Source organism: Hypanus sabinus, chromosome 30, assembly GCF_030144855.1.
Source record: "Hypanus sabinus isolate sHypSab1 chromosome 30, sHypSab1.hap1, whole genome shotgun sequence".
In the NCBI taxonomy this organism is placed as follows: Eukaryota; Metazoa; Chordata; class Chondrichthyes; order Myliobatiformes; family Dasyatidae; genus Hypanus; species Hypanus sabinus.
Genome location: NC_082735.1, coordinates 137,455 through 163,255, shown reverse-complemented (window position 1 = coordinate 163,255; position 25,801 = coordinate 137,455). Strand labels below are relative to the sequence as shown.

The window sequence follows — 25,801 nt, the reverse complement described above, 5'->3', positions numbered from 1 at the left end:
GTGAGTGAGCATCGACAAACGGTGCAGGGCTGTGATGGTTCCATGGAGAGAGGACTATTTCTCCACGGGGCTGGGAAGTTGTATGTGCTGAGATCCTCCTGCATTTTGTGTGTGTTCCTCAGGATTTCCAGCATCTGCAGAACCTCTTGTGTTGAAGAGTAGCACTCACTGGCTTTTTACACTGGGATGAACAGTGGCCACCCCAGTGAAAATCTCCTCTGGGCCAGTGTCCTAAAAAAGTCACCAGTTTAATGTTATCTGGTTCTCTTTCAGGAACAAGTTCACACACTGGTTCCTGTAATCTGCCTAACCCCAATCACCTCTGCAGGATTTGAACCCAAATCATAGTGATAGAAACATAGAAAACTGACAACACAACAACACAATATAGGCTCTCCAGCCCACAATGCCATGTCGAACATGTACTTACTTTAGAAATTGCCTAAGGTTACCCATAGCCCTCTTTTTTCTGAACTCCATGTACCTATCCAAGAGTCTCTTAAAACACTTCAAAGATGTTCAGCCAATATTTTACTACTACTGAACGTTTGTCCAGGACCTGCTCAACCTCAGCTGAATATCTATGTCAAATGGTGGAGGTGGTTTGAGTGGGAGCTCAGAGGGGGAGTTCATATCTGCTTACTTTTTAAGACTACTGATTAGTTTTATTTGTCACACATACATTAAAATATACAATGAAATTTGTTGTTTACATCAAACCAAATCAGTGAGATTGGGCTGGGCAGCCCACAAGTTTTGCCCTGTTTCTGACGTGCTCATAACTTACACATACACCTTTGGACTGTGGGAGGAAACTGGGATACCCAGAGGAAACCCACAGAGTCAGAGGGAGAAGGTATAAACTCGTTACAGACAGTGGCAGGAACTGAACCCTGGCCTTGCAGCCAGTGCTGTAATAGTGTTATTGAAGAATGAAGGTTCCTCATCAGTTGTGAATACAGGGAGGATGGTTGGGGACCACTGCCTCTGAAGTTTTCAGCCCACTGCAATTACCACACACTGGGGAGTCACCAGGAATCATTAAAGTACAAGCTCATGGTCTTTATCTACAGATACCTGGGGGTTACAGCCCTGGATCCAAATCGCAAGCTCAGCAAGCATTAATTGGGAATTCATGAATGATGACAAGGGTTAACCTACTGAGCTAGAGCTGGAGGACCAGGTTTGTATGCCATCAACCAGTGAAGATTAGTGTGATGTGGAAGCAGGAATGATGGGTTTGTCTGAGAGATCTGTCTAAACCTTGACAGTCACTGGAGCTACAGATGCCACTGCAAGGCCAGTGACTTGTCTGGTGAGTGAGGGAAGGGTGTGCAGTGGAGGAAGGTGTGACCTAACTTATGCCATAAGGAGGAGCCAATCTCTCTCTCTTTCCTCTTGTTACCCGGCTTAAGGTGAATTCCTGTCCTTCCCTAGTGATTCACTGAGGGTCCTAAACTGCTTCACCATGTAGGGGGGTTCCGGGGGTACCCTTATTAGCACTCAGAGAAAATGTTTAATTCCTTTGTTCAGGGTGATCCTGGTCCAAAGGGCGATACAGGAGAGCCAGGTGCCATAGGAATTCCAGGAAACCCTGGAAAACAAGGATTACGAGGTTCTCCCGGACTAAAAGGTGAAAAGGTGAGTCAACAATTTCTTGTTGCCTTTGTCAGAGCAAATATTGCTATTCCCAGCAGGCATTCCCTATCTCTGGTTCTCACTGTGTGTCCCTGATCCCAGTGGGTTCCTGCTCTCTGCAGGTGTCCGTGATTCCAGCAGATTCTTGCTCTCTGCAGGTGTCCCTGATCCCAGCAGGTTCCTGTTCTCTGCAGTTGTCCCTGATTCCAGCAGATTCCTGCTGTCTGCAGGTGTCCCTGATCCCAGCAGGTTCCTGCTCTCTGCGGGTGTCCCTGGTCCCAGCAGGTTTTCACTCTCTGCAGGTGTCCCTGATCCCAGCAGGTTTTCACTTTCTGCGGGTATCCCTGATTTGAACAGATTGCTCTTCCCTCATACTACTAACCGGAATCAGTTGGCTCTGAGGTTGGTTGGGAAGGAAATGTTGAACTTCTGCTTGGTGCCCTATCAGTCCTTGCCCTCATGTTTCTTTCCTGTACCCTGGTTTGAAGCCAGGGTGCTGAGGGTACAGTGGTCAGGATTAGTGATGAGCTGTGGGAATTACTGGACAACATTGTGACCTCACTGTTCCTCTGTTTCTTCCTGACTGATCCTTCTCAGCTACCCTCAGCTCTGGCCCAGCTCACCTTTGGCTTGGCATAGTTGCTGAGGACACACAGACAAATGGTTCACGTGGTGAACGTGAGAGATGCTGATCGGGTGTGTCCGTATTTCTATTTCCACACCGCATTACACCTCCACATCTGGCCAGACACAGGTCACTTAATATTGCTGCCACCATCTGATTTTGTCCAAACATCCTGCAGTGTGTTCCTCATTCCTGATTCGTCAAGTAATCTGATTGGGATCAAGGGATCCAGTCCTGATTAATTTGTGGTGTTTGGATTGTCTTGTACAGGGAGATCAGTGTGAGGTTTGCCCCACAATACCAGATGACTTCAAGGACGTGATCGGACTTCCAGGGAAACCAGGCCCTCGAGGCGATCCTGGACCACCTGGGACAGGAACACCTGGAAGACATGTAAGTCATCAGTAATACTGGCTGTCTGTACTTACAGTCTGACCGTGTGTTTGTGTAATTAGTGTGTTGTATCTGTGTTTGCGTGTTTAATGGGTGTGTCTGTGTGTTATATGTTTAGTGTGTTTGATTAGTGTACAGAAACATCGAAATGTTTCTAATGGGAGAGCTTTTGGAGATAGTGATCATAATTCTATCTCCTTTATAACAGCACTGGAGAGTGATATAGGAACAGACAAGTTAAAAAAGCGTTTAATTGGAGTAAGGGGAACTATGGGGCTATCAGGCAGAAAATTGGAAGCTTAAATTGGAAACAGATGTTCTCGGGAAAAGTACAGAAGAAATGTGGCAAATGTTCAGGGGATATTTGTGTGGAGTTCTGCATAGGTACGTTCCAATGAGACAGGGAAGCTATGGTAGGGTACAGCAACCGTGGTGTACAAAGGCTGAAATAAATATAGTCAAGAAGAAAATAAAAGCTTACAAAAGATTCAGAGAACTAGGTAATGTTAGAGATCTAGAAGATAATAAGGCTAATAGGAAGGAACTTAAGAAGGAAATTAGGAGAGTCAGAAGGGGCCGTAAGAAGGCCTTGGTGGGCAGGATTAAGGAAAACCCCAAGGCATTCTGCAAGTATGTGAAGAGCATGAGGATAGGAAGCAAAAGAATAGGACCTATCAGCTGTGACAGTGGGAAAGTGTGAATGGAACCGGAGGAAATAACAGGTACTTTGCTTCAGTATTCACTATGGAAAAGGATCTTGGTGATTGTAGTGATCACTTGCAGCAGACTGAAAAGCTTGAGTATGTAGATATTAAGAAATGATGTGCTGGAGCTTTTGGAAAGCATCAAGTTGGATAAGTCACCGGGACCAGATGAGAAGTACCCCAGGCTACTGTGGGAGGCGAGGGACGAGATTGCTGAGCCTCTGGTGATGATCTTTGTATCATCAATGGGGGTGGGAGAGGCTCCAGAGAATTGGAGGGTTGCGGATGTTGTTCCTTTATTCAAGAAAGGGAGTAGAGATAGCCCAAGAAGTTATAGACCAGTCATTCATATCTCAGTGGTTGGTAAGTTGATGGAGAAGATCCTGAGAGGCAGGACTTATGAACATTCAGAGAGATATAATATGATTAGGAATAGTCAGCACGGCTTTGTCAAGGCAGGTTGTGCCTTACGAGCCTGATTGAGTTTTTTGAGGATGTGACTAAACACATTGATAAAGGAAGAGCAGTAGATATAGTGTATATGGATTTCAGCAAGGCATTTGATAAGGTACACCATCCAAGGCTTATTGAGAAAGTAAGGAGGCATGGGATCCAAGGGGACATTGCTTTGTGGATCCAGAACTGGCTTGCCCACAGAAGGCAAAGAGTGGTTATAGATGGGTCATATTCTGCATGGAGGTCGGTCACTAGTGGTGTGCCTCAGGGATCTGTTCTCAAACCCTTACTCTTCGTGATTTTTATAAATGACCTGGATGAGGAAGTGGAGGAATAGGTTCATAAGTATGCTGACATAGGTTGGGGGTGTTGTGGATAATGTGGAGGGCTGTCAGAGGTTACAGCATGACATTGATAGAATGCAAAACCTGGCTGAGAAGTGGCAGATGGATTTCAACCCAAATAAGTGTGAAGTGGTTCATTTTGGTTGGTCAAATATGATGGCAGATGACTGTGTGGTTAAGAAGGCGTATGGTGTACTGGCCTTCATCAATTGTAGAATTGAATTTAGGTGCTGAGAGGTAATGTTGCAGCTATATAGGACCCTGGTCAGACCCTATTTGGAGTACTGTGCTCAGTTCTGGTCACCTCACTACAGGAAGGATGTGGAAGCCATAGAAATGATGCAGAAGAGATTTACAAGGATGTTGCCTGGATTGGGGAGTATGCCTTATGAGAATAGGTTGAGTGAACTCGGCCTTTTCTCCTTGGAGCAACGGAGGATAAGAGGTGACATGATAGAGGTATATAAGATGATGAGAGGCATTGATCGTGTGGATAGTCAGAGGCTTTTCCCAGGGCTGAAATGGTTACCACAAGAGGACACAGATTTAAGGTGCTGGGGAGTAGGTACAGAGATGTCAGGGGTCAGTTTTTTTACTCAGAGTGGTGAGTGCGTGGAATGGGCTGCCAGTGACGGTGGTGGAGGCAGATACGATAGGGTCTTTTAAGAGACTTTTGGATAGGTACATGGAGCTTAGAAATATCGAGGACTATAGGCAAGCCTGGTAATTTCTAAGGTAAGGACATGTTCGGCACAACTTTGTGGGCTGAAGGTCCTATATAGTGCTGTAGGTTTTCTATGTTTCTAAATCCTACAGCACAGTACAGGCCCTTCGACCCACAATGCTGTGCTGAACATGTTTAGAAATTACCTAGGGTTACCCATAGCCATCGATTTTTCTAAGCTCCATATACTTGTCCAAGAATCTCTTAAAAGACCCTATCATATCCACCTCCACCATCGTCGCTGGCAGCACATTCCACGCACTCACCACTCTCTGCATAAAAAAACTTACCCTAACATCTCGTCTGTACCTACTTTGAATCACCTTAAAACTGTACCCTCTTCTGTTAGCCATTTCAGCCCTGGGAAAAAGCCTCTGACTATCCACACTATCAATGCCTCTCATCATCTTATACACCTCTATCAGGTCACCTCTCATCCTCTGCCACTCCAAGGAGAATAGGTCAAGTTCACTCAACCTATTCTCACAAGGCATGCTCCCCAATCCAGGCAACATCCTTGTAAATCTCCTCCGCACCCTTTATATGGTTTCCACATCCTTCTTATAGTGAGGTGACCAGAACTGAGCACAGAACTCCCCGACCAGGGTCCGAAATAGCTGCAACATTATCTCTCAGCTCCTAAACTCAGTCCCACGGTTGATGAAGGTCAATGCAGAGTGAGTGTGTGTGTGTGAGTGTGTGTGTGTGTGTGTCTGTGTGAGAGACACTGAACCTCTCACTTTGGTGTGTTTTTTCCATTGCCATAGGGTCTACCAGGTCTGCAAGGACAGGCGGGCACTCCGGGTCTGAAGGGAGAGAAGGTGAGTGTGAAGATGTCATGTCATGTGAAGTTTGAAGGATCTCTGTGCTGACCTCAGCTGAATGTGACTAGTAGTGAATTAACAATTTGCTCTCTTTATATTCAACAGGGGCAGAGGGGACCCCCTGGAGTTGGACAGCCTGGCCTGCCAGTGAGTTCATGTCAACTTGTGTTTATCTTCTCTTCAGGTGGTGTTTCGGGGTTGGGGATGACTCACCTTTACAGTTTGTAGGCTCTGGGGGGGTAGCTGATGATGCCAGTGTGGGAATGGGGAGTGGATGTCTGGGGTGAGTGTATGGGTGGGCAATTTGTGGGAGGCGACTACCTTCTACCATTGACACAGTGTTCTCCTGAGACCAAGAACACTGTTCACCCACCCATCAGAATTGTCAGTCCATCAACCTCCTCTGATAGTTTCACAGTGGACTTTTCTTTTTTTTTAATTGGTTTTTTTATACATTTTCTACATCGCTACAGATAAAAAAAACCCAGATCGAAATATAGAACGTTAATACAGTGCAAAAATAAACATACAATAATAATATAATACAAAAGAAGATAATTAAGAAAGCACCCAAATTGAAGACATGTAAAATTAGTATCCTCCCCAAACCCCGCAACAAAAAAGAACTCCAGACCAACCACAACACAATATAGAGAGTATACATCAGGACATTCAAACCCCCAAAACTGTAAATACACTTAGCAACAGAAGATATTAATGCCTACTACCAAAAAAAAAGGAGCTGAAAGCAAGGGACCGAAAAAAAAACCTTAGTTAAGAGGAAGGTTATGAAAGTACTCGATAAAAGGTCCCCAGACCTTATGGAACTTTGTATCAGAATTAAGAACTGAATAATGAATTTTTTCAAGGTCTAAGCAGGACATAATATCATTAAGCCATTGAGCATGCGTGGGCGGGGCAACATCTCTCCATCTAAGGAGGATTAAAAGTCTAGCCAGGAGAGAAGCAAAAGATAATATTCGACACTTATCGAACTCAGACGTAAATCTGTCTCACCCAAAAAACCGAACAAAACAATTAAAGGGTTAGGTTCTAGGTGGTGATTCAGAATAGAAGATAATGTTATGAAGACATCTTTCCAAAATTTCTCCAAGCTAGGACAAAACCAGTACATATGAATGAGAGAGGCCTCGCCCCTTTTGCATTTATCACAGAGAGGACTAATATTGGGGTAAAATCGAGATAGTTTAGATTTAGACATATGGGCTCTATGAACAATCTTAAACTGTAAAAGGCAATGGCGAGCACAAAGAGAGGTTGAATTAACCGATTTGAGAATCGAGTCCCAAGTCTCATCAGATAAGGAGATATTTAAATCATGCTCCCAAGCCATTCTAATTTTATCCACGGGGCACGCCGTAAGGATGCTAATTTATCATGAATAAATGATATTAAACCTTTACCTAGTGGATTAATAGAAAGAAATAAATCCATAACATTTTTCTCAGGCATTTCAGGGAAGTTAGGAATTAAAGGATTAATAAAGTGTCTAATTTGGAGATATCTAAAAAAATGAGCATTGGGCAGATTGAATTTAGCAGAGAGCTGTTGAAAAGATGCGAAGCGATTATCAATAAAAAGATCTTCAAAATGTCTAATGCCCTTCCTATACCAATCATGGAATGCTGGGTCATATGTAGTAGGTAAAAAAAGGTGATTATGTAAGATAGGGCTAGAAAAGGAAAAACCATGGAAACCATGAAATTTCCTAAACTGAGCCCATATATGCAAAGTGTGTCTAACAAGAGGATTAACAATTAATCTGGACAAACTACTAGGGAGTACAGAGCCAAGAAGTGCAGAGATAGATAAATCTTTAGTGGAACTCAACTCCATTGCCACCCAATTAGGGCACTCGGGTTGGCCGTGGAAAAAAGACCAAAAGGTAGCACAACGTATATTGGCTGCCCAATAATATAAACAAAAGTTAGGTAAAGCCATGCCACCCTCTTTTTTAGATTTTTGGAGATGAACTTTATTAATTCTAGAGCGCTTATTCTTCCACAGATATGACAAAATAATAGTCTAAGGAATCAAAAAAAGATTTAGGAATAAAAATTGGGATTGATTGAAATAAATATAAAAGTTTAGGGAGAACATACATTTTAACAACATTAATACGACCTACCAAAGACATAGATAGAGGTGACCATTGTAACAGACTCTGTTTTATAGTATATGAAAGATTGGCAAAATTTTCACGAAAGAGATCTTTAAACTTCCTTGTGACTGTAATCCCAAGATAAGTAAATTGATTATGAACTACTTTAAAAGGGAGATCACGAAATGTTAATTCTTGTGCTTCTTTATTAATTGCGAAAAGTACGCTCTTATGTAAATTAAGTTTATAGCCAGAGAACTGGCTAGACTGATCAAGAAGTGAAAACATTGGAGGTAAGGATGTAGACGGATTTGAAAGAAAAAGTAATAAGTCATCAGCATAGAGAGAAACTTTATGCTCAACACCCCCTCTCCAAATCCCGGTCAATTCAGGACAATTTCGAAATGCTATCGCCAAAGGTTCTATAGCCAAATCAAAGAGAAAGGGACTTAAAAGGCATCCCTGAAGGGTGCCACGTTTGAGGTTAAATAACTGGGATTTCTGAAAATTAGTCAAAACAGAGGCAGTAGGACGCAAATACAGCAATTTGATCCAAGAGATAAAACTTCGACCGAAGTCAAATTTTTCTAAAACTGCAAAAAGGTAGTTCCACTCTATATGATCAAATGCTTTCTTCGCGTCGAGGGAAATAACACATTCAGGAATGGAGGTGAATATAAAATGTTAAATAAACGCCGAATGTTAAAAAAAGGAAGACGGTTTTTAATAAAACCAGTTTGATCAACAGAAATAATAGAGGGAATAACAGTTTCTAATCTATAAGCCAAAACTTTGGCCAAGATTTTAACATCAACATTAAACAAATAAATCGGCCTATACGAGGAACATTCTGTTGGGTCTTTACCCTTTTTTAATAAAAGAATAATAGATGCCTCATTAAAAGAGGGTGGCAATTTACCGTAATTAAACGAGTCAGATAATACTGAGAATAACTGAGGAGAAAGAAGTGAAGAGAATGATTTATAAAATTCTACAGGGAACCCATCAGGTCCAGGAGATTTCCCTGAAGACAATGCAGAAATTGCAAAAGATATTTCTTCTGATGATATAGGCGCATTAAGTTTGGCTTTAAAATCAGATGAAAGTGAAGGAATATTCAGATTATTTAAAAAATGATCAACAGAGATATTGTCATTCAAAGATTCAGAGGAATAAAGTCGAGAATAGAAATTTTAAAATGCGTCATTGATTTCTGAGTGATCCGATGTAAAGTCTCCATTCTCCCTCCGGATCTTTGTAATATGTTGTTTGGCTTTGGAACATCTCAGCTGATTGGCTAGAAATTTACCAGATTTGTCACCATGAATATAGAAGCGACTCTTACTTTCAAGAAGTTGGCGTTCGACAGGTTGGGTAGACAGAAGATTAAATTTAGTTTGAAGTTCTACACGCTTCTTGTATAATTCAGGATTCTTAGTTTGAGCATACAGTTGATCCAATTCTTTAATCTGATTAATGAGGTCTAATCGATCTGCACAGGACTTTCTATTAAGATTTGCTGTATAGGAGATAATTTGACCCCTCAGATATGCTTTCATGGCATCCCAGACAATCTGGGATGACATTTCAGATGATGTATTGGTGTTAAAATAAAAGGTTATCTGATCCTTAATGAATTTTAGAAAATCATCATCCAATAATAAAGTCGAGTCAAAACGCCAGTGTTTATTCCTCTGAGGGAGACCAGGAAAATTTAAAGACAAAGTAATTGGGGCATGGTCAGAAATCACTATACTCTGATAGTCACAAGAATAGACAAATGGAATAAGTTGATTATCGAGTAAAAAGTAGTCAAAAAGTAAAGGTATGGTGAACATGTGAAAAAAAAGAATAGTCTCTCTCAGTAGGATGAAGGAAATGCCATATATCTGAGATACCATAATTAGAGAGAAAAGAGTGAATAGCTAAGGCAGATTTAGTAGGTAATCTAGTAACAGAGGTCGATCGATCCAAATTAGGATCTAACCAACAATAGAAATCGCCTCCCAGTATAAGAGAGTATGAGTTTAAATCTGGTAGTGAGGAGAAAAAACGTTCAAAAAAATTAACATCATCAAAATTGGGAGCATACAGGTTCGCTAGTACAACTTTAGTATTGTATAATTTACCAGAAACAATAATAAAACGGCCATTTGTATCAGATATCTTATTATGGAGTTCAAAAGAAATTTTTGAATTAATAAGGATGGAGACCCCCCCCCTAGCTTTGGCAGCAAAGGATGAATGAAAATGCTGACCCACCCACTTTGACAGAAGCCAAGAATTATTAAAATTACGAATATGAGTTTCTTGAAGTAGTTTAAAGTTTCTTGAAGTAGTCAGCTTTGAGTTGTTTAATATGTGAGAAGACCTTCCTTCTTTTAACAGGATGATTCAATCCCTTTACATTCCAGCTCACAAATTTAAGTGAATTAACCATTATCAATTGTTAGTGCATAGAAGGTAGCAGGCATATAAAAAATCAAGCAGTACAATAACAGTCTGGGAGCAAAAATGTAAACATAGATCCATAGAATCAAAACAGAGACATGTCCTGAATAACAAAGGAAAACAAAAGAAACAGTGAGTAGTGTTGGAACTGGAGAATCCACTCCCCCCCTCAACCCAAAATTAGATGGTTACCTAAAAAAGCAGCTAGCTCTACCAAAAAGATTAACCCAAGTATGACTTCCAGTTCTGTGTCATTAACAAAAGTTCTGTATAAATAATATAGCAAATAATAACTATGCACTAGAAAACAGAATTCCAAATAGGAACAACTTCAACAGACGTATAAAACTTAATACAAAGAAAATCAGAAGAAAACTAAAACTAACCTACCCGCGAAAAACTATAAAAGATTAAAAGAGAAAAAAGGGAGGGAGAAAAAGGGGAAATTATAAAATTCAAAGAGAGTCCTTATCAACCATTTACAGAAAAAAAAACAAAACTTAAACTATGTATCAACCAACAGGGAGACCTTCAATAAAAACTCCAAACCTCCAAAACAAGTTAAAGACAATTGTAGTTCTCTATAGATAAAGTTATACAAAAATAAAATAGATTACACAGGTGAAATCTAAAAGTTTGCAGGGAAACATTAAACTTAAGTTATCTATTTAGAAAAAACGCACCAAGTCCAGGGAGAGATTGACTACAGCCCTTAGAGTTTCAATAGATAATGACTGAATTATTCAAGTAAAGTCTGAGTTCGGTAAAATTAGTTTTACTTCAAGAAGTACTTATCAACCATTTTAGAAGGTCAGGCCGGTTCCGAAGAAGACGAGGTGGCCGGAAGACTTCCAACAAACGCCTCAGCCTCCTTCACTGATTTAAACCACTTATAATCTCCAGTAGTAAGCGTAATTCGAAGATTGGCTGGATTTCGGAGAGAGGGTCTGAATCTGCGATCAAAAAGCACTTTCATTACACCTTTAAACTCAGCACGCATCTTCAGAACCTGGGGGGGCAAAATCCTCCACGAAACAAATGACTGTATTTTGAAAAGCAAAAGTACCTCTGCGGCGTGCCTCCATCATCAAACGGTTTTTCACTTGGTATTGATGAAAGCATTAAATAATCGGCCGTGGGCGGGAACCCAGAATTGCTCGAGCAACATAGATCCTGTGTGCCCTTTCAAGCTCAGGTGGAGTCGGAAGAAATTCTTTCCCAAAAATCTCACAGAGAAACTTAGAAAAAAATTCAATGGGAGAGCCCTTTTCGGTGGCCTCTGGCAAACCAAGAATTCATAGATTGCAACGTCTGCTCCGATTTTCAAGATCCACCATTTTGGAAAAAAGTTTACTGTTCTTCTCCTCTGGGCTGGAGCAGAGAGTTTCAAGATATTGAACACGGCGTTTTAAATCTTCAGAAGTTACGTCAATGCGAGATAAATGTTCAACATGTTCATCCACTCTAGCATTAATCTGATCCAATTTGACATTCAGCTGGTTGAAAGAAGTTCTAAATTCAGTTCTAAAATCCATTAAAGTATCTTGTCGATGTTGTTCCAAAACAGCGAGAATGTCAGCCGGCAAAGCCGTAGAAGTTTCCTTTTTCCCGGTTTTAGTACTTTTGGTAGCCATTATAAGATAGATGTGTTCGCAGGCAGGTAAAAGAGAACTAATAAAATACCTAACTAAGGTTTAAGAAGGAAGACATATAGTTCAAAGGTAAGAAGAATAACGGAGCAAAAGTTCAGAGCAGCTAAACAGTCGCCATCTTACCGGAAGTCCCCACAGTGGACTTTTCAAACAGGTCTGGAGAGCAAACTGTACCAGGAGATTTTCCAAAGTAGAGAGTGATGAGAGCCTGGGTCAGGATTTCAAATGCAGGGCCTCTGGAGAAGTGGTACTGAGAGGGGTTAGGGCTGTCTTACGTGGGAGGGAGAATGAGTGGTATTATGTGGTGGTTGGATGAGGGGAAGTTGTTAACATGTGGTCCTCTCTCTCATTCTCCCCCTCCCTTTCTCTCATCCCTCCTGCTCTGTCCCTGTATCTCCCCTCTCTCTGCCTTTCTCTTACTCCTCTTTCTCCCGTATTTCTCTCTCTTCTCCCTTTCTCTCCCCTCTCCCTCCCTCTCTCTCCTCTCTTCTCTCACCCTCTTCCTCTCCCCTGTCCATCCTCTTTCTCCCTCTCCCTCCCTCCTTCCCTCTCCATTCTCTCTCTTTCCATCTCTGTCTCTCCCTCTCACGCTCTCCTCTCATTTGGTGTGCTCCTGTAATGTGTCTGGTTGTCTGTTTCTGTGTACCTTTTCCTCTCCTTGTCTGTGTTATTCCTGTCTCTTATTTGCTCGATTCCTGCCTCTCCTTCTGCCAGAGACAGTGCTAACTGGGACTCTTCTGTGGAAGTTTCTTGTGTGAAAACTCTTGTTGCTGCAGAGAGAATGGTCAGATTTTTCTGTGCTTCCTTCTTCTGAAGCCCATCATCTCCCACTGGAACAGAGACTGCCGAGAGCAGCTGCAAGATTACTCTGTCCTGGTCCAATTTTTCCAGTTGTCCCCAGGTGTAATCCATCTTTCGTCTCCTAGGCAAAGATCCTTCCCTTCCCAGGGCTGAGGTCTTTGGAGGATCTGTTCGTGTTTCTGAGGCTCTGGGTTTTTATGGGATGGGGTTGTTAGCCCAACCTCCAATCCTCCTTTCACAGCCAGGCTTGGGACCGTCAATGGCGGAGGTGAAGGTTTAAATAACTCAGGTTCAAATGTTCTTGCTTTCAGGGAAAGGATGGCAGTGTGGGGAAACCAGGAGAGCCGGTGAGTAAATACTTGGAATATTTCCGTAGAGATGCGAACAGTGCTGAACCCGAATAACATTGGCCACAATTCCACAGCCTCCTTCCATGGGTCTGTACATGGCCAACCTGTATTTATGAGCTTGTATGTAGAATGCTGCCTGTCTCCCAGTCCTGGCCTGTATAAGTAAAACCTTGGGAGTCCTACAGCACAGACACAGGCAATTCAGCCCACTATAATCTTCCTGACCTTCAAGTACCTATCTATCTAATCGTACAAACCAATGCTTGGTCCTTTGCGTTCTATGCCTTGGCAGTTCGCATTCATCCTGAAATCTAAATGCTTCAACATTGTGAGAGTGCCTCCGTCCCTTCCTCATTAGATTTAGCTACCACACTCCAAGATGTACTAGGGATGATGTACAAAAAAAGAATCTTTTTTTCCCAAAGCAGAGGAGCCTCAAACTAGTGGACACAGTTTTAAGGTGAGAGGGGATGCATTTAAAGCAGACCTGAAGGTAGGTTTTTCACACAGAGGGAGGTGCTGGAGTTAGGTACATAACTACAGCCCAAACGTCTTGTTTCTGTGCCGCACATGTCTATGATTCTAAGAATCCCCGTTCCCCCATTACCATAACCAATCGCTCTCTACTCTCTTCTACCATATCTGGGCCCCATCTCTCACTGAACCCTAACCCTAACTTCCGGTAATATGGGGGCAAAGCTGACAAAGGTGTTGAATACAGGACTGAAGGTGTTATATTTGAATGGATGCTGTATACAAAATAACGGTTAGAAATTGGCAACTATGATGTTGTGGGTATCACTAAGCTGTGGCTGAAAGAAGATCACAGTTGGGAGCTTAGTATTAAATTCATAGGACAGGTAGGTAGGCAGAGGAGGTGGGGTGGCTCTTGGTTTAAAAAAAATGAAATAAAATCCTTAGAAAGAGGTGACATGATTGGGAGCCCTCTGACAAGATGCTGGACAGGAGGCTGGCTGCGTAACAAGATTAGAGGCCATGTTATTACAGGAATGTTACTAGCATGATAGAAAATTGTATGACTGGCAGGAGGCAAAGTGTGGGAATAAAGGGGACTGGTTGGATGTTGGTGACTAGTTTTGTGCCATAGGAATCAGTGTTGGGACTGCTTCTTTTCTCTGTACGTGTTAATGACTTGAATGACAGAATTGATAGATTTGTGGCCAAGTTTGCAGATGATGTGAAGATAAGGGAAGGTGTAGTTAATATTGAGAAAGCAGGGAGACTGCAGATGGACAGATAGATAAGGAGAAAGGACAAAGAGGTGGCAGATGGAATATAGTATAAGGAAGTGTATGGTCATGTATTTTGGTAGAAGAAATAAAGATGTGTTTTCTAAACAGGAGAAAATTCAAAGATCAGACATGCAAAGAGACATGGGAGTCCTTATGCAGGATTCCCTAAAGGTTAACTTTCATATTGATTCTGTGGTAAATGCAATGCTAGCAATCATTTCAAGAGGACTAGAATACAAAAGCAAGGATGTCATGCTGATGCCTTATATTTAATTGGTCAGATTGCACTTGGCGTGTTGTGAGCAGTTTTGGGCCCCTTATCTAAGAAAAGATGTGCTTGCATTGGAGAGGATACCAAGGGGGTTATCAAGAATTATTCCAGAATTGAAAGGTTTATATGAATATGAAGAGTGTTTGCTGTCTCTGAGTTTGTACTCACTGGAGTTTAGAAAAATAAGAGGGGTGGGATCTCATTGAAACCTATGGAATATTCAAAGGTCTAGATAGAGTGGATGTGAAGAGGGTGTTTCCCATAGTGGATAAGTCGTGGACCAGAGGGCACAGCCTCAGAATAAAGGGACGTCCATTGAGAACAGAGATGAGAGGGAATTTCTTTAGCCAGAGGATGAAAAATCTGTGGAATTCATTGCCACAGATGCCTGTGAAGGTTAAATGTTATTTATTGATTGATTGACTAATATACAGCACAGAGTCAGCCCTTCCGACCCTACAAGCCACACTGTCAATCAATCCCCCGATTTCATCCTGGCCTGATCACGGGACAACTTACAATGAATCTAGAGCACCCAAAAGAAACCCACATGGTCATGGGGAGAACGTACAAACTCTTTTACAGGCAGTGATGGGAAATAAAACAGAGATTGATCAGGCTTTAATCAGTCAGGGCATCAAAAGTTATGGGCAGCAGGGGTTGAGAGGGATAATAACTCAGCCATGATGGAATGGCAGAGCAGAATTAATGGGCCAAATAGCCTAATTTTGTTCCTTTATCTTAAAGCTCCTTAATCTATATCCTTCTTCATGACTGCAATGATCAACATTGCAATACTCCCTTTTATTTCACTTTATCCTCTTCAATGCCTGAATCACTGAGCTGGTCTTTAACCACTTCTCAGTGGCAGTGACAGTATTGTGTTCCCACATGCTAACTGCTGCTCCAGTTCATTGGCCTTACCAGCCTGCCTCCCTGCATTAAAATAGATGCAGTTTAGTCCTCCGTCCTCCCAAGCACCATGACTGTCCTGCTTACTGAACTTGCTATCTACATCACCTTCCCAACTGTACAAACCCTCCCTAACATTAGTAAAACTCTCTGCAGGGTTGTTGGATCCCTTCTGCTGGAGATATATCCCATCCAATGTGTACAGGTCCTAACTTGCCAGCAAGTGGTTGCAATGATCCGGAAATTCCACCCTCGCCCACACCGCGCCTTTAGCTCTACAATCACCGGCCCGTCCTCTTATTGCTGTACTACCAGCAGGTGGCATGTCCCACTCGTTAATCCATAGTGTAGCCCTCTAAATTGTATGATCTCTTCCCCTTTTATACCTCTGGCCTTATTGCCAGCTTAGACATGATCTTTGGCAACCCTGTGTTGTCAGAATATCCTGCCGCCACTCCCAAGACATCCCAGACCATTTGGAGGCAATATTCTATTCAGTACTGTATGCAGCCACAGAACTGTCTGCCTGCTCCCTTTTCCGTTGAGTCCCTTATCATGATTTGTCTCCGAGCTGTGTCCCTCCCCTCCCCTCCTGTGCATCAGAACAAACCAAGGCACCACAAACTTTGCCACTGCTGCTTTCCCTGGAGAACAGTGGGAGAGAATCAATAACTTTAAATTCTTTGGTGTTATCATGTCAGAGGATCTTTCCTGCGACCAGAATGTAAATGCTGTCAAAAAGAAGGCATTATAATTCCTTTCCTTTCTTCGAAGTTTGGGCATTTTCGGCATGTCCCTAGAACATTGACAAACTTCTAATGATACACAGGAGAGAAAGTTTTGACTTGCTGCATCATGACCATGAATGGAAAAGCCTACAAAAAGTAATGGCTGCAGCCCATCCATAACAGGCAAAGACTTCCTCATCAGTGAGCACACTTACACAAGAAGGTAGCGTCCATCAACAAGGACCCGCATCATCCAGGCCATGCTCTCTTCGCACTCTACCATTGAGCAGGAGGTATCGGGGGCCTGAGGTCCCACACCACCAGGTTCAGGAACAGTTATTACCCTTCACTCATGAGGCTCCTGAACCAGCATGGTTAACTTCACTCACCTCAATTCTGAACTGATACCAAAACCTACAGACTCGTTCCAGGCTCTACAGCTTGTTGCCATTTATTTACTAACTTCTGTAAATGGTCACCGTGGCAGAGTCTTGGTTAGTGTAATGCTATTACAGTGCAGGGGTATCAGAGTTAATTCCCAGCATCCTCTGTACTTCGTCCCCATGGAATTTGTCCATTTCCTCCTACAGTCCAAAGATGTACCAGGCCTGTTTACTGTTATTGTAAATCGTGCCGCAAATAGATTATGGTTAAATCAGGGTCGTCAGCGTTTGCTGGGCAGTGTGGATTGAAGGGCCACTGATTTGCTAAATAAAATAAAATGTGATCCTTTGTACAATTTGTCCTCTTTTTCACATTGCATGCTAGTCAGTCTTTATGATTTTTCATAAATTCTGTTCTATTACTTAATTTTCGTGTAAATACCTGCACCAAAGTGAATCTCTAGTATATGATGATATATATTTACTTTGAAAATAAATTTACTTTGAAATTTAAACATTGAACCAACGGTAGCCAACTTGGGCTATCTGTTTGAGAGGTAAGTGGTCACAATAGATTCCTACACTGGGAAGAACAGCCAGATATTGTGGTGATAAAGACAGAGTGAAAAGGAAGAAGAGGTCCTGCAACATGAATTTAGAAAGCTGGGTCACCCATTGCTCTTGTGTCCAAGTAACACCAGGTCTGAAAGGCCGCTGCTGCCATGCTGTGCTGCCTCAGTAGAGAGGCTGGCTCACTGTAAGTGCTATTGGCATTGTCCTCAATATTATGGACGGACCAGGTTGTATTCATCCACAACTCCAGATGTGCAGTGCTCTAAGTGAGAAGCAGCAACTGGGCATCCTTCCTCTATACATAGTCACTGGGGTTGATCGAAATGTTCCTTGTGAAGAGCATTTCACAGGTGATTTGATCTCCTGCCTTGGGTAACACTTTGATTATCTTTGCATAATTAATAACTAATTATGCAGGAGATTTGCTTCAGTCTGAACACAACCTATTACAGTCCGGTCCCTTAACCTTATGCTTCTTACACAGTCCGCTGAGTCCAGCTGCTGGGGTACAGAGAGAGAAGTGTGCGAGCTGAGGGTACTGCATGTTTCATGATGGGCAGGAGTATGGTGAAACATTTCTGGTCTCAATTGCTCACTTCTTTGCCCCTGGTTACCTATCACAGTGCTTATGACTGGTCTTTCAGTGGAACCAACACATCCCTCCCCTCACACCTCCACCCTCCCCTCTACATATCATCTTCACCTCCAACTCCCAACTTTCCTCCACACCTCCACTCTCCCTCCCAGCTGGAGTTCGACAGACTATGGGTAGCAAGGAGATCGAGGCCTCAGGGTCAGAGCAGTCTGCGGTGAAGAGGGCAGCTGTGGACTGCTGCTGCTGAATCTGTGTCACGGCATTTAAGGGCATCTTGATGACATGAGATCAAACATGGTCCTGGTGAAATACCCCACTTTGTCTGAGTGAGAGAATTTGGTGTGACGAGGGTAATACACATTGCCTGAATGTGTGATTAACCTCAGTTGCACCATCCTCTCTGGAAGCTTTCATCATTTGCTATGTCCTCACCGAACAGACAGCTTGGCCATTTTTCCACATTCCCTTCCTGCTTACCATGATGGTTGACCCACCGTCATTCTGTCTCACTCTAATCCTGTGCTTCCTCACAGGGTGAACCTGGAGTGCCGGGGATACCCGGATCTGCAGGACCCAAAGGCAGCAAGGTAGGTGACAATCCTGTGTCTGCTCATCATCTGACCTCCAGAAAGGGAGACTGGGTCAGTGTGGGAGACTGGGTCAGTGGGAGACCCTCAGTGTGGGAGACTGGGTCAGTGTGAGAGACTGGGTCGGTGGGAGACTGGGTCAGTGTGGGAGAGTGGGTCAGTGTCGGAGACTGGGTCAGTGTGGGAGACTGGGTCAGTGTGAGACTCTCAGTGTGAGAGACTGGGTCAGTGTGAGAGACTGGGTCAGTGGGAGACCCTCAGTGTGGGAGACTGGGTCAGTGTGAGAGACTGGGTCGGTGGGAGACTGGGTCAGTGTGGGAGACTGGGTCAGTGTGAGACTCTCAGTGTGAGAGACTGGGTCAGTGGGAGACCCTCAGTGTGGGAGACTGGGTCAGTGTGAGACTCTCAGTGTGAGAGACTGGGTCAGTGTGAGAGACTGGGTCAGTGTGAGACTCTCAGTGTGGGAGACTGAGTCAGTGTGAGACTCTCAGTGTGGGAGACTGGGTCAGTGTGAGAGACTGGGTCAGTGTGAGACTCTCAGTGTGGGAGACTGGGTCAGTGTGAGACTCTCAGTGTGAGAGACTGGGTCAGTGGGAGACCCTCAGTGTGGGAGACTGGGTCAGTGTGGGAGACTGGGTCAGTGTGAGAGACTGGGTCAGTGTGGGAGACTGGGTCAGTGTGAGACTCTCAGTGTGGGAGACTGGGTCAGTGTGAGACTCTCAGTGTGTGAGACTGGGTCAGTGTGAGAGACTGGGTCAGTGTGAGACTCTCAGTGTGTGAGACTGGGTCAGTGTGGGAGACTGGGTCAGTGTGGGAGACTGGGTCAGTGTGAGAGACTGGGTCAGTGGGAGACTGGGTCGGTGTGGGAGACTGGGTCAGTGTGAGAGACTGGGTCAGTGTGAGACTCTCAGTGTGGGAGACTGAGTCAGTGTGAGAGACTGGGTAAATGTGGGAGACTGGGTCGGTGTGAGACTCTCAGTGTGGGAGACTGGGTCGGTGTGAGACTCTCAGTGTGGGAGACTGGGTCGGTGTGAGACTCTCAGTGTGGGAGACTGGGTCGGTGTGAGACTCTCAGTGTGGGAGACTGGGTCGGTGGGAGACTCTCAGTGTGGGAGACTGGGTCAGTGTGAGAGACTGGGTCAGTGTGAGAGACTGGGTCGGTGGGAGACTCTCAGTGTGGGAGACTGGGTCGGTGGGAGACTCTCAGTGTGAGAGACTGGGTCGGTGTGAGACTCAGTGTGGGAGACTGGGTCGGGGGCAGACTGGGTCGGTGGGAGACTCTCAGTGTGGGAGACTGGGTCAGTGTGAGAGACTGGGTCGGTGGGAGACTCTCAGTGTGGGAGACTGGGTCGGTGTGAGACTGGGTCAGTGTGAGAGACTGGGTCAGTGGGAGACTCTCAGTGTGGGAGACTGGGTCGGTGTGAGACTGGGTCAGTGTGAGAGACTGGGTCAGTGGGAGACTCTCAGTGTGGGAGACTGGGTCGGTGGGAGACGCTCAGTGTGGGAGACTGGGTCGGTGTGGGAGACTGGGTCGGTGTGAGACTCTCAGTGTGGGAGACTGGGTCAGTGTGAGAGACTGGGTCGGTGGGAGACTCTCAGTGTGGGAGACTGGGTCGGTGTGAGACTCTCAGTGTGGGAGACTGGGTCAGTGTGGGAGACTGGGTCGGTGTGGGAGACTGGGTCGGTGTGAGACTCTCAGTGTGGGAGACTGGGTCAGTGTGGGAGACTGGGTCGGTGGGAGACTCTCAGTGTGGGAGACTGGGTCAGTGTGAGAGACTGGGTCGGTGGGAGACTCTCAGTGTGGGAGACTGGGTCGGTGTGAGAGACTGGGTCAGTGTGAGAGACTGGGTCGGTGTGAGACTCTCAGTGTGGGAGACTAGGTCGGTGTGAGACTCTCAGTGTGGGAGACTGGGTCGGTGGGAGACTCTCAGTGTGAGAGACTGGGTCAGTGTGAGACTCTCAGTGTGGGAGACTGGGTCAGTGGGAGACTCTCAGTGTGGGAGACTGGGTCGGTGTGGGAGACTGGGTCGGTGTGAGGGTCAGTGTGGGAGACTGGGTCGGTGTGAGACTCTCAGTGTGAGAGACTGGGTCGGTGTGAGACTGGGTCAGTGGGAGACTCTCAGTGTGGGAGACTGGGTCAGTGTGGGAGAGTGGGTCAGTGTGGAAGACTCTCAGTGTGGGAGACTGGGTCAGTGGGAAACCCTCAGTGTGGGAGACTGGGTCGGTGTGGGAGACTGGGTCGGTGTGAGACTCACAGTGTGGGAGAGTGGGTCAGTGTGGGAGAGTGGGTCAGTGTGGGAGACGGTCAGTGTGAGACTCTCAGTGTGTGAGTGGGTCGGTGTGGGAGACTGGGTCAGTGTGAGACTCTCAGTGTGTGAGACTGGGTCAGTGTGGGAGACTGGGTCAATGGGAGACCCTCAGTGTGAGAGACTGGGTTAGTGTGGGAGACTGGGTCAATGTGGGAGACTGGGTCAGTGTGGGAGACTGGGTCAGTGTGGGAGACTGGGTCGGTGTGAGAGACTGGGTCAGTGGGAGAGACTGGGTCGGTGGGAGACTGGGTCGGTGGGAGACCCTCAGTGTGGGAGACTGGGTCAGTGTGGGAGACTGGGTCAGTGTGAGAGACTGGGTCGGTGTGAGACTCTCAGTGTGGGAGACTGGGTCGGTGGGAGACTCTCAGTGTGGTTGACTGGTTCGGTGTGAGACTGGGTCAGTGGGAGACTCTCAGTGTGGGAGACTGGGTCGGTGGGAGACTCTCAGTGTGGGAGACTGGGTCAGTGTGGGAGACTGGGTCGGTGTGGGAAACTGGGTCGGTGGGAGACTGGGTCAGTGTGGGAGACTGGGTCGGTGGGAGACTGGGTCAGTGTGTGAGACTGGGTCAGTGTGTGAGACTGGGTCAGTGTGAGAGACTGGGTCAATGTGGGAGACTGGGTCGGTGTGAGACTCTCAGTGTGGGAGACTGGGTCGGTGGGAGACTCTCAGTGTGGGAGACTGGGTCAGTGTGAGACTCTCAGTGTGGGAGACTGGGTCGGTGTGAGACTCTCAGTGTGGGAGACTGGGTCAGTGTGGGAGACTGGGTCGGTGGGAGACTCTCAGTGTGGGAGTCTGGGTCGGTGTGAGAGACTGGGTCGGTGGGAGACTCTCAGTGTGGGAGACTGGGTCGGTGTGAGAGACTGGGTCAGTGTGAGAGACTGGGTCGGTGTGAGACTCTCAGTGTGGGAGACTGGGTCGGTGTGAGACTCTCAGTGTGGGAGACTGGGTCGGTGGGAGACTCTCAGTGTGGGAGACTGGGTCAGTGTGAGAGACTGGGTCAGTGTGAGAGACTGGGTCGGTGGGAGACTCTCAGTGTGGGAGACTGGGTCGGTGGGAGACTCTCAGTGTGAGAGACTGGGTCGGTGTGAGACTCAGTGTGGGAGACTGGGTCGGTGGCAGACTGGGTCGGTGGGAGACTCTCAGTGTGGGAGACTGGGTCAGTGTGAGAGACTGGGTCGGTGGGAGACTCTCAGTGTGGGAGACTGGGTCGGTGTGAGACTGGGTCAGTGTGAGAGACTGGGTCGGTGGGAGACTCTCAGTGTGGGAGACTGGGTCGGTGTGAGACTGGGTCGGTGTGAGACTGGGTCGGTGGGAGACTGGGTCGGTGGGAGACTCTCAGTGTGGGAGACTGGGTCAGTGTGGGAGACTGGGTCGGTGTGGGAAACTGGGTCGGTGGGAGACTCTCAGTGTGTGAGAGTGGGTCAGTGTGGGAGACTGGGTCAGTGGGAGACTGGGTCAGTGTGTGAGACTGGGTCAGTGTGAGAGACTGGGTCAGTGGGAGACTGGGTCGGTGTGGGAGTCTGAGTCAGTGTGAGACTCTCGGTGTGGGAGACTGGGTCAGTGTGAGACTCTCAGTGTGTGAGACTGGGTCAGTGTGGGAGACTGGGTCAGTGTGGGAGACTGGGTCAGTGGGAGACTGGGTCGGTGTGGGAGACTGGGTCAGTGTGAGAGACTGGGTCAGTGTGAGACTCTCAGTGTGGGAGACTGAGTCAGTGTGAGAGACTGGGTCAATGTGGGAGACTGGGTCGGTGTGAGACTCTCAGTGTGGGAGACTGGGTCGGTGGGAGACTCTCAGTGTGGGAGACTGGGTCAGTGTGGGAGACTGGGTCGGTGTGAGGGTCAGTGTGGGAGACTGGGTCGGTGTGAGACTCTCAGTGTGGGAGACTGGGTCGGTGTGAGACTCTCAGTGTGGGAGACTGGGTCGGTGTGAGACTCTCAGTGTGGGAGACTGGGTCAGTGTGAGAGACTGGGTCAGTGTGAGAGACTGGGTCGGTGGGAGACTCTCAGTGTGGGAGACTGGGTCGGTGGGAGACTCTCAGTGTGAGAGACTGGGTCAGTGTGAGAGACTGGGTCGGTGGGAGACTCTCAGTGTGGGAGACTGGGTCGGTGTGAGACTGGGTCAGTGTGAGAGACTGGGTCAGTGGGAGACTCTCAGTGTGGGAGACTGGGTCGGTGGGAGACTCTCAGTGTGGGAGACTGGGTCGGTGGGAGACTCTCAGTGTGGGAGACTGGGTCGGTGTGGGAGACTGGGTCGGTGTGAGACTCTCAGTGTGGGAGACTGGGTCAGTGTGAGAGACTGGGTCGGTGGGAGACTCTCAGTGTGGGAGACTGGGTCAGTGTGGGAGACTGGGTCAGTGTGAGAGACTGGGTCGTTGGGAGACTCTCAGTGTGGGAGACTGGGTCGGTGTGAGACTGGGTCAGTGGGAGACTCTCAGTGTGGGAGACTGGGTCGGTGGGAGACTGGGTCAGTGTGGGAGACTGGGTCAGTGTGGGAGACTGGGTCGGTGTGGGAGACTGGGTCGGTGTGAGACTCTCAGTGTGGGAGACTGGGTCAGTGTGGGAGACTGGGTCGGTGGGAGACTCTCAGTGTGGGAGACTGGGTCAGTGTGAGAGACTGGGTCGGTGGGAGACTCTCAGTGTGGGAGACTGGGTCGGTGTGAGAGACTGGGTCAGTGTGAGAGACTGGGTCGGTGTGAGACTCTCAGTGTGGGAGACTGGGTCGGTGTGAGACTCTCAGTGTGGGAGACTGGGTCGGTGGGAGACTCTCAGTGTGAGAGACTGGGTCAGTGTGAGACTCTCAGTGTGGGAGACTGGGTCAGTGGGAGACTCTCAGTGTGGGAGACTGGGTCGGTGTGGGAGACTGGGTCGGTGTGAGGGTCAGTGTGGGAGACTGGGTCGGTGTGAGACTCTCAGTGTGAGAGACTGGGTCGGTGTGAGACTGGGTCAGTGGGAGACTCTCAGTGTGGGAGACTGGGTCAGTGTGGGAGAGTGGGTCAGTGTGGAAGACTCTCAGTGTGGGAGACTGGGTCAGTGGGAAACCCTCAGTGTGGGAGACTGGGTCGGTGTGGGAGACTGGGTCGGTGTGAGACTCACAGTGTGTGAGACTGGGTCGGTGTGGGAGACTGGGTCAGTGAGAGACTCTCAGTGTGTGAGATTGGGTCGGTGTGGGAGACTGGGTCAGTGTGAGACTCTCAGTGTGGGAGAGTGGGTCAGTGTGGGTGAGTGGGTCAGTGTGGGAGACGGTCAGTGTGAGACTCTCAGTGTGTGAGTGGGTCGGTGTGGGAGACTGGGTCAGTGTGAGACTCTCAGTGTGTGAGACTGGGTCAGTGTGGGAGACTGGGTCAATGGGAGACCCTCAGTGTGAGAGACTGGGTTAGTGTGGGAGACTGGGTCAATGTGGGAGACTGGGTCAGTGTGGGAGACTGGGTCAGTGTGGGAGACTGGGTCGGTGTGAGAGACTGGGTCAGTGGGAGAGACTGGGTCGGTGGGAGACTGGGTCGGTGGGAGACCCTCAGTGTGGGAGACTGGGTCAGTGTGGGAGACTGGGTCAGTGTGAGAGACTGGGTCGGTGTGAGACTCTCAGTGTGGGAGACTGGGTCGGTGGGAGACTCTCAGTGTGGTTGACTGGTTCGGTGTGAGACTGGGTCAGTGGGAGACTCTCAGTGTGGGAGACTGGGTCGGTGGGAGACTCTCAGTGTGGGAGACTGGGTCAGTGTGGGAGACTGGGTCGGTGTGGGAAACTGGGTCGGTGGGAGACTGGGTCAGTGTGGGAGACTGGGTCGGTGGGAGACTGGGTCAGTGTGTGAGACTGGGTCAGTGTGTGAGACTGGGTCAGTGTGAGAGACTGGGTCAATGTGGGAGACTGGGTCGGTGTGAGACTCTCAGTGTGGGAGACTGGGTCGGTGGGAGACTCTCAGTGTGGGAGACTGGGTCAGTGTGAGACTCTCAGTGTGGGAGACTGGGTCGGTGTGAGACTCTCAGTGTGGGAGACTGGGTCAGTGTGGGAGACTGGGTCGGTGGGAGACTCTCAGTGTGGGAGTCTGGGTCGGTGTGAGAGACTGGGTCGGTGGGAGACTCTCAGTGTGCGAGACTGGGTCGGTGTGAGAGACTGGGTCAGTGTGAGAGACTGGGTCGGTGTGAGACTCTCAGTGTGGGAGACTGGGTCGGTGTGAGACTCTCAGTGTGGGAGACTGGGTCGGTGGGAGACTGGGTCGGTGGGAGACTCTCAGTGTGGGAGACTGGGTCAGTGTGAGAGACTGGGTCAGTGTGAGAGACTGGGTCGGTGGGAGACTCTCAGTGTGGGAGACTGGGTCGGTGGGAGACTCTCAGTGTGAGAGACTGGGTCGGTGTGAGACTCAGTGTGGGAGACTGGGTCGGTGGCAGACTGGGTCGGTGGGAGACTCTCAGTGTGGGAGACTGGGTCAGTGTGAGAGACTGGGTCGGTGGGAGACTCTCAGTGTGGGAGACTGGGTCGGTGTGAGACTGGGTCAGTGTGAGAGACTGGGTCAGTGGGAGACTCTCAGTGTGGGAGACTGGGTCGGTGGGAGACTCTCAGTGTGGGAGACTGGTTCGGTGGGAGACTCTCAGTGTGGGAGACTGGGTCGGTGTGGGAGACTGGGTCGGTGTGAGACTCTCAGTGTGGGAGACTGGGTCAGTGTGAGAGACTGGGTCGGTGGGAGACTCTCAGTGTGGGAGATTGGGTCAGTGTGGGAGACTGGGTCAGTGTGAGAGACTGGGTCGGTGGGAGACTCTCAGTGTGGGAGACTGGGTCGGTGTGAGACTGGGTCAGTGGGAGACTCTCAGTGTGGGAGACTGGGTCGGTGGGAGACTGGGTCAGTGTGGGAGACTGGGTCGGTGTGGGAAACTGGGTCGGTGGGAGACTGGGTCAGTGTGGGAGACTGGGTCGGTGTGGGAGACTGGGTCGGTGTGAGACTCTCAGTGTGGGAGACTGGGTCAGTGTGGGAGACTGGGTCGGTGGGAGACTCTCAGTGTGGGAGACTGGGTCAGTGTGAGAGACTGGGTCGGTGGGAGACTCTCAGTGTGGGAGACTGGGTCGGTGTGAGAGACTGGGTCAGTGTGAGAGACTGGGTCGGTGTGAGACTCTC

At 47.5% G+C, this 25,801-nt stretch overlaps 1 protein-coding gene across 1 annotated transcript in view; it reads left to right on the top strand.

Annotated features, from left to right (window-relative positions):
- The window catches only part of col16a1 (collagen, type XVI, alpha 1), a gene marked incomplete at its 3' end in the record, with an annotated part of 565,824 nt that overhangs the window by 404,567 nt on the left and 135,456 nt on the right, over positions 1–25,801 (top strand). Inside the window, exons 27-32 of the mRNA XM_059954228.1 lie at positions 1,534–1,641; positions 2,534–2,656; positions 5,652–5,705; positions 5,814–5,855; positions 13,046–13,081; positions 18,333–18,386. Of these exons, the coding sequence (XP_059810211.1) occupies positions 1,534–1,641; positions 2,534–2,656; positions 5,652–5,705; positions 5,814–5,855; positions 13,046–13,081; positions 18,333–18,386 (417 nt within the window). The remainder of the gene's footprint in view (positions 1–1,533; positions 1,642–2,533; positions 2,657–5,651; positions 5,706–5,813; positions 5,856–13,045; positions 13,082–18,332; positions 18,387–25,801) is intronic.